The 12,188-nt window shown below is 43.0% G+C and overlaps 1 protein-coding gene across 3 annotated transcripts in view; it reads right to left on the bottom strand.

Moving 5' to 3' along the window:
- Positions 1-2,633: 2,633 nt before the first annotated feature.
- Positions 2,634-12,188, bottom strand: part of il16 (interleukin 16) — a 94,895-nt gene continuing 85,340 nt past the window's right edge. For all 3 annotated transcript variants that reach the window (XM_069910961.1, XM_069910963.1, XM_069910962.1), the window contains 3 exons: positions 11,825-12,065; positions 9,418-9,543; positions 2,634-4,284 (listed from right to left, as the gene is read on the bottom strand). In XM_069910961.1, coding sequence (XP_069767062.1) covers positions 4,109-4,284; positions 9,418-9,543; positions 11,825-12,065 — 543 coding nt within the window. In that variant the 3' untranslated portion in view covers positions 2,634-4,108. The remainder of the gene's footprint in view (positions 4,285-9,417; positions 9,544-11,824; positions 12,066-12,188) is intronic.

The raw sequence follows: 12,188 nt of genomic DNA, 5'->3' as shown, positions 1-12,188 counted from the left end.
TTTGCAGACTGACTGACTGTGATTCAACTGCAGTTTCAAAATCTCTTTGTGATATGCTCACAAGAAAAGTCTTTCAATTAATCTTCCATTTTGAAACCTGCAGAGGGGGTAGAAGAAAGTTTTGGTAAAATTACTTTTTATTAAAAACTGTAACTGGATGAAGGTAAGCTGTGCCTCAAAAAAACATCTGACCTGATACCTGGTGTTTTATACAGTGGAAACTTGGGTCTATTTTATGCCGGAGCATGAACACTGCAAGGCTGTAAGAGCCGCATCACATTTGAGTGGAGAGCATGCTCAGTGAGACCCACATCAGACTGAGTGCAACAGTGACCAGCCACCTGAAATGTAGTGAAGATTTGTGCTGTAAACTTACAACCTTCCCTGAGTGTTCATTAAAACCTCCGATGATACAGCCGAGGACATAACCATGGTGGCAGCAGTGGGATTGACAGAAACCCACATCATATAGGGGAAAAAAATCCCTATAAACACAAAGAGAAGGAAACAAAGACAAAGCAGCATTACCTGACGACCAGTGCGGGAGAAGAAAACGGCCACTGCAGCAGTAGCAGCGTTACACCCGATCATGGACGGGGAAGCTGACGACGTCATTGAGGCTTTAAAAAAGTTCAAGCAGAAGTGCAACCTGGCATTCAAAAGTCTCCTCAAGGGTATCACACTAGAGGAAAAGGTTAGTTACATCCTTCTTTGGACGGGGGAGCGAGGACTAGACCTATTTAATAGCTGGGAGCTGGCTGAAGAGGAAGAAAATAACCCAGAAAGGATATTAGAAAAATTTTCCTCTCATCTGGAACCGAAATCCAATCATAGAATAAAGTGAGACAAGTTCCAGGGATTAAAACAAGAGCCTGATAATTTCCTCACAAGGCTAAAGGACATTGCAACAAAATGCAAGTTCAGAGAAATAGAGAAGAGTCGACCGACTAATCTGGGGAAGGGCTCATCCTGAAGGACAGAAAGCTCTCCTAGGGAAAGACTGCTTGAAACGAACAGATGCCGTAGACACAGCCAGGGCCTTCTAGGCCCCTAGGAGGCAAATGCAAACCCTCTCCGTGCAGGCCAACACGGAGATAGAAGGGTCGATGCCATAAAGGGCACGCAGAGAAAGTCACAGACATCCAAGACACGGCCTCCGATCACAAATAAGGCCAAGCTCATGGACGTGTACCCTGAATGCTTTGATGACACAGTTGGGTGCTTTGGGAACTTTGAATACCACATTACTATAGACCCAAAATACAAACCAATAATCCATGCTCCACGGAAGAACTGAAACCAAAGCTAAAGCAGGAGCTGGAAGAAAAACGAGTAATAACAAAAGTAGTGGAGCCAACTGACGGGGTAAGTTCCAGACTAGTGAAAGAAAAACCAAATGGCCGCCTAAGAATATGTCTGGACCCCAAAGACCTAAACCAAGCAATCAAAAGAGGGCACTATCCAATACCAATGCTGGAAGACATCATTTCTGAACTAGCAGGATCCAAAATCTTCAGTAAGCTAGATGTCAAGAATGGGTATTGGAATGTGAAGCTGCCTGTAAGGAGTTTGTGCGTTCTCCCTGTGTCTTCGGGTGCTCCGGCCTCCTCCCACCATTCAAATCGTATGGGTCTGTAGGTCAGTTAGGCAGCACTGGCTCGTGGGTCGAGGAGGCCTGTAACCATGCTTTATTTCTAAATTTTAAAACTTAAATGGGTGATAGAATTTGTAAGTTAAATGATGATTTGGATTAGTCACAATTTCTACCGTTTCTGGTTAGATTTTTACTATTTGTATGAGTGAACAATCAGAGTTTGCAATTGTTTTTTTTTCATTCACCCAGAGAATGCAATTTCACTCTTTTGGCAAAGATCCAAGTTCTATGACTACTTCACTCTTGTAACCTTGACTCGACTTGACTACCATCTGTGGTGCGGAGTTCTGGGGCTCTTAAATGAGAATAGATGACAAAAGATGGGTTTTTTTTCCTTTTCCATGAATACTTCCTAAGTTTTCTTTCCACCTTGGGCTTTTAGCAACTTTCTTGCCCTTTTTTAATTTGTTATTTGCCTGCATTTTCTCAGAGTTAATAGACTAACCCTCATTGAAGCTGCAGGGGGAGGAAAAGTGCTGCCAGTCTTTGCATTCAGCAAAGAACAACCTTGGCTCAGCAGTAGCACGTGCAGCTCTGAGCCAGAAGGTTTCACTCGCTGGAGATTTCAGCACATAATCTAGACCGTCAGTCCATTTTAGTGCTGGGTTTGGCATTAAATGGAGATGCCATCTGCTCTGTAAGGTAAAAGATCCCAAGGGCAGTATTTAGAACCACATTTTGTGTTTGAAAACTGAATACAAATTAGCTGCTATGTTTCCTATGTTGTAGCAGTGGGTCAACTTTTGAAAGGATTGAGTTGGTTGTTAAGTGCCTTGGCCTGTCCTTGGGTTGTGCAAAATGCTGATTAAGTGAGACTTTTAATCCAGTACTGGTGCAACATTGGGATTCAAAAGATAAATTCTCCATGGAAATCAGACTGTGAACCACTTTTGAAAGCCCCACTGAAGGAACGGCTCCAATGCCTAGAGTAAGATTACATAAACTGCATAAACAATCCCAATACAGAGCCCACCACCAATCACAGTCAAATCTTTAATGCATCAAAACTAAACAATAGGTACAAAACCAAAGATGATGGAATACATAATTTGTCAGATTACCTCTGAAGCAAGGTCAACAAATAACTTTTATATACATGTCATTCACCAGCATTTTGTTTCAGATCCAGTATATTTTGGGAATGTCAGAGTATCATGGAATGAGATGGAGCTCGCTATTTAACCACACATCGTCACCTAATTCTTCAGCCATTGTGTTGCTGGCCCCCGCTTCTAGCTGCCATTGGTAGTGCTGTAAGGAAGGAGCCCTGGGAAAGATGACACAGGTTTGGATGATGCAAAACATACAGGTACTTCGGACAGGAAGATTGAAGGGTTACTTGCGAATGGGTTTGAGTACAAAGTTGCAGCCACATTTGCACATGAGGGCATAATGAAGAGTGACTAATCACTGAAGGCCATGACAGGCAATTGGGGAACCAGTACTTGAGGAGTGGGAACAAGGCTAAAGGAAGAGGACCCATTGAGTTGGAGATTGGGATGGATTGGAGAAGACTCGAGAATGTGTTTTCAATAAAGGAAAGAATGAGAGAAGTTCCAGGAGTTCAGTTCATATTGCCACCATGTTGATCTTGGAATCCGAGGACTTCAAAGATGAGGTGAAGGCTTTTGGTGGTCTCAGGGCAGGGGATATGGATAGGATTGTTCAAACCCATGGACTTGAGGGACCAGAGATGAGAATATCAATAGAAGCAGCCAGGTTTGGTATGACTCAACTGAGGGAGCAACAGTTTCATTAGGGATCAGAGTATTGAAGCAAGAAGTTGCTGAAAAGATCTTTAGATTGAGTTAAGATTTTTTTTCCCCCGCCCAGCAACAGAGTTCGGTTGCAAGAGATTATTTCGCAGATGTGAGGCCATTGATTGTAGGAGTGGCTGTAACATGGGTTGCGAGATTTATAAAGAAGATCAAGGGAAGACAGAATTAAGATGGAGTTGAAGTCACTGAGCATCACTTTAAAAGTCAATACATTCTGAGCCGAAAACCATGAACTTTTCAATGGGTTATGCACAAAAGCAGAGACGGGGACTTTATTTGGTCACAGAATCAATTTACCATTGAGTGGAGCACTCAAGTATAAATGCAGAACAAGGTTGGCGTGGAGTTCATCCAACTTCTGTCATCCGTTCAGAATGTTAACTTTCTCCTTGTGGACCTGCTGGGTATCACCATCATCTTCCGTTTTTATTTGTGATTGGACTGAGATTTGGAATATTGCATTGCTCTATTGGTAACTACTGACGAATGCAATGGCTTGAGAGAGAAAATTTCAACTATTTACAGGAAAAGTCAATAAAGAGGTTAACAGCCTTCTGTCGCAGGGCCTCCCAGTGAGTATCACGAGATGGTTCACATTCATGTTTAACTGGATTATGCGAGAGGTGGCATCGCTGTGAATTTAGTAGGTCCTTTGTTGATCATTTGCAGCTTTGTTCTATATCTGGTGATATCTCTGTGCCTTCCTCCTAATGACTGCTGTGCATGGGCCATCTGGCAGGGATTTGATGATGCTCCAAGCCTCAAAACGGCTAAGATCCTGGAGGCTGGTGGCGTTTAGTTGTAATAGTTCGTCTCCAGGCTGGATAATGTTGTTCTGCTCAACTGCTCCTCCTGTGAAGAATGAAATAAGGAAATTATCATTGTCAAATGTTAAATACCGTAAAACCCCAGGTATGTACCACAAATGGGGATTGGTGGATGCCATATAAGTAAATTTTTCGGTTGCTTGAGATTACATGTTACATGGACTAGCAAGCTAATTTTAAACCTATTTCTGCAATTTTTTTGCCAGTGGCTTGAGTTTCAGCTAACAGGTTTTACTGTACTAGTCTGAAAATTTGATGTGAAACTCTAGATTTTTAAGGAACTACTTTATCAATATTTAATAGGACAGCAAGTTGCAAATGTCCAGAGTAGGGAACTGTGCCTCTGCACACAGACAGCCAGTCTGCTCTCATGCAAGACACAGGAAGCCTGAGGAAAACCAAATGTAGGTCGGGACTGTTCCAAATACTGGAGCCCCAGGCTCAACACAAAATTCTGTCAGGTTGGTCTACTCTATAGGCCAGCCTTCCAAGCAGAAGAGAGGCTACATCTTCATTATAGGATGAACTTCAAAAAGGAAGAACTCAAATGCAGCTGAGTTGTGGATAACAAACAAAGTTACGGGGAAGTTGATTGTGGTCATTTGGAAAGTAGGCCTCTGTCAACCATTTCTCGAGGGGAGGAGGAGAACACTTGAAAAGCATAACTTAAGTAAAACGCAGAATTCTGTAGACACCGTGGCTGAAGTAAAAAGACAAAATGCTGGAGGAACTCAGCCGGTCAAACAGTGTCTTTTACGCAGCAAAGAAAGATACAGAACCGATGTTTCGGACTGGAGCCCTTCATCAAAGAACGAGAAAGTGCCAGCATAGACCTAAACAAAGGAGGAGGGGTGAAGGGGAGTGGCAAGGTGGGAAATGATAAGCAGAGAAAAAAGGAAGGGGACAGCAGCAATGAGGGGGAGGGGAATGGCAGGGAGGGTTAAAGAACTGGAAATACAGGGGAGGGGGAAGAAAAAGTCTAATGGAAAGCCGTAAAGTCAATGTTCATGTCATCTGGTTGGAGGGTGTCCAGACAGAAAATGAGTTGTTCCTACAATTTGCAAGTGGACAGGGTGGGACAGTACATAAGGCCATGGACAGAAGTGAGCGTGGGAGTGTGACCCGGAATTGAAATGGTTGGTGTGGTTGATAATGGAGAGATGATGCTGAGCGAAGTGTGTGACTAGTCTCTCAGATGTAGAGAATGCAACCGAGGGTGCACTGGATGCAGCAAATAAGTCCTCTGGATGTACAAGTGAAGTGTTGCTTCATGTGAAAGGCCTGTTTGGGGCCCCAGACCATGATGAGGGCACAGGGGAAGGTGCCAGAGGTATGATGGGTGGGAAGGGAGCCTTCTCTACAGAAGACCAAGAGCAAAAAATATATCTGGTGGTGGGATCCTGTAATAAGTGCCAGAAATTCTGGTGGCTGATGTGTTGGATGCAGAGACTGGTGGGGTGGTAGGTGAGGATAAGGGGGATTCTATATTTGTGGCTTCTGGGGGAAGAGGGGGGTCAGGGCAGATGGGTGGGAAATGGAAGAGATGCGGGTGAGGGCTGAATTGGTGGTGGAGGGGAAGCCACGTTTGTGGAAGAAGGCAGACATTTCAGAAGTTCTGGATAGAAGATCTCATCTTGTGAACAAATGCAGCGGAGACAAAGATGGAATCCTACCAGAGGTCAGGGTGTGAGGAAGTGTAGTCTGGGGTTTGTAGTATATGTCAGTGGAATGCTTGTCTCCAAGATGGAAACTGAGAGATTCAGGAAGGGGAGTGTTATTGGAGGTGCGCAGAGCTGCAATTGGTTTGGGTCCAGCGTTGTGTGCACAGGTGGCAAACAGTGGAGCAACAGAGGAAGTGGCCAGGATGATTGAATCTGTTGTGTAGATAGGACCTAAATTACCATCAGCTGTTTAAGTTAGTATCCCCTCTTTACAACAGTGACTATCTCCATAACCATATAACAGTTTATGGCATGGAAACAGGCCATCTTGGCCCTTCAAGCTCACACCAGTTCACTCAAACCACTCCACTAGATCCCCCCGCCTATTCTCCGTTCATAACCCCCCCCCCCAACCCCCTCCTATCCATGTATATATCCAGCCTCCTCTTAAATGAAAGAATTGACTCTGCCTCAACTATTTCCTCTGGAAGATTATTCCATTCAGCCACCCCTCTCTGAGTGAAGAAGCATCCTCTAATGTTTCCCCTAAAATTTTGGCCCCTTACCCTCAAATTGTGTCCTCTTGTTTCAACCTCCTCTGCTCTCAGGGTGAAGAGTCTACTTGTATCTAATCTATCTATTCCCTTCATAATTTTAAACACCTATATCAAATCTCTCAACCATCTACATTCCAATGAATAAAGTCTTAACCTCTTCAATCTTTCTCTGTACTCTAGGTATTTTAAGCCAGGCAACATCCTAGTAAATCTTCTCTGCACCCTCTCCACCTTATCTATAATCTTTCCTATAATTTGGAGACCAGAACTGAACACATACTCCAAACATGGCCTCACCAACGCCTTAAACAGTCGCAGCATCACTTTCCAGCTCCTATATAACATACCAAATGCCTTCTTAACAACCCTGTCAACATGGAAATCCACCTTTGTGGAATGCTGCACCGTAACTCCGAGATTTCTTTGTTCTTGTGCATTACCTCATGTCCTCTCCTTTACTACATATCTCCTAATTTGATTATTTTTTCCAAAATGAAGCACCTCACACTTCTCAACATTAAATTCCATCTGCCTTCTTTCAGCCCAATTAAATCCCTCTGTAATCCCTGGAAACCTTCCTCGCTATCCACCACACCCCCTATTTTCGTATTGCCTGCATATTTACTTACCCAGTTAATCACCCCATCATCCAAATCATTAATATAGATTATGAACAACAGGGGACCTCAAAAATACTCCATTGACTACAGGACAAAGTGTAAATATTCCCTCATTATCCCAATAGCAGAAGCCAGATTGTTGGGACTATTCCCCTCCCCCACTGTCTCCTCTGAGTAGGTAATGACATAGATTATTATTGCTATTAGAAATCACTAATTATTTGAGCTCATTCAAACTCTGCCTTCCCTCCACCCCAGAGAAAGCACGGCTTCCCAAAAGGATTCTCCTTGCTGGTTGAGGTGCAGAAATGATATGATCATGCAACTCCACAACGAGTGGTGTTCACAAGCTGGACATGAGTGATTTCATGATCACTTCTCTCCAATATGAGAAAATGACCCTGGAGTTTTAGTCCTTGAACAAAAATCTCAACAAAGTAAAGAGATGGGAGTCACCGTAGACCACAGCAATCTCACTGGCCTCCTGCCATCTCAGTATGTCATGACACGAACAAGTCATAGATTATACAGAATCCATCTCAGAACTAATCCACAATGGACTCAGACAAGAAAGCCCAGAATGGTAGAAAGATTTGTAAAGAATTGGTTCTCATCAAAGCCACTCTTCCTGCCTGAAAAATGGTTGCAATAAGTGCCCACTTCTGAGCTGAATGCCCAAATAAAACATAATGTCAGAGCTACAGTTAAAGGTCAAGGAATGTTCCGCTGACCAGAAAAAAGCACTTGATCCATCAGCCCCTCTTTCTGTACATTCCTTCCCTCCCAAACTCGATCATCTCAGGTTTTCTGCAGCCGATCCAAGGCACGTTGGTTGCCCAGTACATTTTGCTGCCCTTAAAAATAAGGCCCAATTTTGGGTGATGGGTGGGGGGGGGGCGGCATCTCTTCCAACTTTTGGTTGTGCATTTTACACAAAATTACAAAAAAGGAGGGAGTTGTGTAAAGTGAAGAGGGTTTTCATGGACTACAGAAGGATTTGGACTGTTTGGAAAAGTAACAGGTGGAGTTTAATGTAGATAAGTGTGAGGTGCTTCATTTTGGGGAAGAATAACCAAAATAGGATGAATGCAGTAAAGGAAAGAGCATTGAGGAATGCTGAAGAACAGAGGGATTGTGGAATAACAGTTCAGCATTCCTTAAAGGTAGATTCCCATGTAGATAGGATGGTGAAGAAGGCTTTTGGTATGCTGGCCTTTATAAATCATAGCGTAGAATATAGGAGCTGGGAGGTGAATTTTTGACTGTTGAAGGCTTTGGTGAGGCTAAGTTTGGAATATTGTGTGCAATTCTGGCCTCCAAATTATAGGAAGGATATAATTAAGGTAGAGAAGGTGCAAAGGTTTACTAAAACACTTCCTGGATTGCAGTATCTAGAATATGGAGAAAGATTGAGTAGACTGAGACTTTATTCATTGGAGTGTAGAAGGTTGAAAGGGGATTTGATAGAGGTATTTAAAATTATGAGGAGGATAGATAAGAGTAGATGTGAATAGGCTCTTTCCCCTGAGGATGGGGGGGGGGGAGGGGGATTGGTACAAGGGGTCATAAGTTAAGGGTTAGGGGGAAAAACTTTAGGAGTAATATAAGAGAACACTTCTTCACTCAGAGTGGTGGCTGAGTGAAATGATCTACCGGAAAAAGTAGTTGTGGCAGGGTCAATTCCATCATTTAAGAGGAGGCCAGATAAGTGCATGGATGTGAGGGGGTTGGAGGGTTATGGGCATGGGAGTGGGTAGGTGGAACTAGTGGATTTTCATGTAAATCGGTGTGGACTAGAAGGGCAGATATGGCCTGTTTCCATACTGTAAATTGTTATATGGTTATGAGCTCTGCAAGTCAGGCCACAAAGATAAAGATACATAACCAACGTTTTAGGCCTGTGCCCTTTAAGGTATGAGCAAAATAAAGTGGGGACAGCGGCATAGTGAGGAGCAGAGAAGCTGACGTTCGTGCCATCCGGTTGGAGAGTGCCTGACGGAATGTTGGGTGTGGCTCCTCCAGTTTAATGGGGAGGGGCCTTGGTTTGGCTGCGCACAAGGCCACAGAATTTAAATGGTTGGCCACTGGGAGATCCATGCCATTGCTGCGGATAGAGCAAAGTTGCTCAGCAAAGTGAAATCCCAATCTGTGTCCCATCTCTCTGACGTAGGGGAGGCCATACGGGAGCAACAGATGCAGTGAAAGCATTTTGTGCACTCCAAAATAACCCCTTGAAAGTTCAGTCACCTGTTTCTCCCAATCTTTCTGAGATCAGCAAACATTATTTGTGTCTGAATTTGGGAAAAAAAAGTCTGCTTACCTTTAAAAATCCGGTTGATAATCAGCGGTTTATCTCCATGGATGGAGCCCTTTCCTCCTTCCAAACTAAAGCCAACTCCTGCAGTGTTCTTCTCCAGTGTTACAGTGAAAGTGTTCAGTTTATCTTCTGTTGTAAATAGTAACAGTAATGTCCAGTTAATGGGTCTACTAAGCAGATTCTCAACCTATCAGCTATCCTTGATCCGATCACAACATAGAAAAATAGAATGGCCCTCGCTTTTGACATAATGATGGGTGCTAGATGTACAGATATCCCCCTTATGCTCTGGTACCACCGGGGGGGAGAGGTACAGGAGCCTGAAGACGTGCAATCAGCAGCGCAAGGGTAACTTCCCCTCTTACCATCCATTTTCTGAATGATCAATGAACCACAGACAGTGCCTCACTTTAACTTTTTCTTGTACTGTTTTGTACGGTGGTTTGATGCTGCCACAAGACTAATTTCAAAAAGTTGGAAATACGGAATAAAATGAGCTCTTGTGGAATTTGTGTGGAAAAGCAAACAATATGTACGGTATTCAGTGCTTTGAAACTGACAAGGCAATCACTAGATACTTGTACAAGGATACAACAGTGACCAATGCACGGTCCATTTCTAGTTAATTAGAAAAGCAAACTTCTCCTCATGTCAGAATTCCCTACAAACCTCAGACCTACAAGGGGGGGGGGGGGCGGGGGAAACACTTTTTGATAGTAATGTATGAATTCTGCAAGGGGGAAATTTTCGTTATCAAAACCAGTATAACACTGGTTTCTATGTGGAAATGAGGGAGTCCTATTCATTAAAGTGAACATTAATAAGAGTACATTAGAATCAGAATTTAGTTGTTTCGAGAGAAAGGTGGGGAAGGGGGAAGATGTTCAGTTCATGGAAAATAACAATACAGATGGTTGTAGACAACACTTTCCTTATTCTAATATATCCTAATTTCAAAGTGTCATCTTCCATAAGCATGAGCTGTGATATCCCAAATTTTGATCTCTTTAATCCAACAAATCAAACTCTGTGGCTGTTACTTTATGTAGTTGTTGATAGAACAAATAAACATTTTGTATAGCTTCTCAACAAGACTTTTATAACTATGAATAACAAAGCATTTACTCTATAAAGATAGTCCTTTAGACTCGAATTACTGAAAAGTTGTCATAACAAAAGCAATAGCTAAACACAAAGATATAGAGATACAAATTTTAAAGAAAACATTCTCGTGCTCACATTTCCTTCACATCTTGTAGAATGAGAGCAAGCAATTAGCCTGGGTGGATATTACATCATGGTAACACTACAAACAATAGTTCTCTTAAAGAGACAGGCACAAAATTAACTAAGAATCAAAAACACAAGGTTTTAACCTTTACAATGGTTTTCCATAACCCCCTCTGTGATATAGGGGTACACTGAATGTTGCATCAAAATGCCCATGGTGCATTTCACCCAGCCTCCCCATTTTATAAAATCTGAAAATATTTTCTAGCATCACAACCGTTTCGTAAATTCATCTGTATTTCAGACTGTTTGCATAATTTCTGAGTTGTGCAAAGAACTTTTACAGTATTTAAGATGCAGAGATTTGTTCCTGGCAACATTAGTCTCAATTAACAATGAAAACTCCTCCCAATCTTGGTGCCATTTATCAAGTCTCATTACCTAAACTGCACACTATGATTGAAATAAAAACATGATGCATGAGAAACTCAGTAGGTCAAACGGACTTTATTTGGCAAAGATAAGAATCTATTTATAAAGATACCAAAACATTTCAGGCTTGAGTCTTTCATCCAGGTATGGGCAAAATGTAGTCTGCACCTGAACAAAATGGTGGGGAGTGAAGGACAGGGAGAGGAGCATGGTCCCACACATGCAGGAGGTAATAGGAAGGGAGGGGAGGGCACGGCAACAAACAGGGGGAGGAGGGATGGCTTTGTGAATGGAGAGGGTGCAGCAGGCTGCACTGATCCACAAGCAAACCGGGTCATGGAGGTACAGGCTCGCACTGGGCTGACATCACAATGGTCCTGGTGAGTGGTCGCAAAGGATCATGGGAGTCTTGCTGATAAGCTCTAGGAGAGTTGGTTCAACTCACAGCCTCTGTGGTTTTTTTTTCCTTTCATTCGTTGCATAGCACACTGCCTACAAGGGAGAAGCTGGAGGAAAGGATATGAAGGGAAGAAGGAGAGCCCTGCCCCTTCCTTCCAACCATTTTGTTTTGGCTTCTGCCAACATTTTGCTCATACCTTGATGAAGGTATCTTTGCTAAAGTATACTGCTTGATCTACTGGGTTTCTCCAGCGTTGTGTGTTTTGTTTTTTACAGTAAATAAAACTTGTCCAGTTATTTGTAGAGCTACATTCCTCTATTTGTAAAAATTCATGTTAAATTCCTGTACCTGAGCTTGCAGAGCTCTCAGCTGACAAGCATTCCGTTGAAGTGCCGAACTTGCTTTCACATTCCTTGCCCTTGTGTATCACAACCACCGCTTGCTTTGGCAGTCGAGCTTGGCGCAAAATAGCCAGCGCCTCGGAGTGAGTCGCACCTTTCAACGACTGTCCATTGATTGACAAGATCTCATCCCCTTTTTGAATGGTGCCTTCCTGGATCGCCAGCCCATTCGGAAACACCCTGTGGACCTGTTGTTGCAGGAAAGTAGAAAAGGTTTAACAAACCAGCTGCTTCGTGCCCAGTTGCTATCTTTGGTTAACATGGGGCCTTTGCTTCTACAAATCGACTCTTCCAGTCCATAAACCCACAAT

Source organism: Narcine bancroftii, chromosome 14 (assembly GCF_036971445.1).
Source record: "Narcine bancroftii isolate sNarBan1 chromosome 14, sNarBan1.hap1, whole genome shotgun sequence".
In the NCBI taxonomy this organism is placed as follows: Eukaryota; Metazoa; Chordata; class Chondrichthyes; order Torpediniformes; family Narcinidae; genus Narcine; species Narcine bancroftii.
The sequence above is the reverse complement of the archived record's forward strand: the minus strand, read 5'-3'. Positions and strand labels throughout refer to the sequence as shown.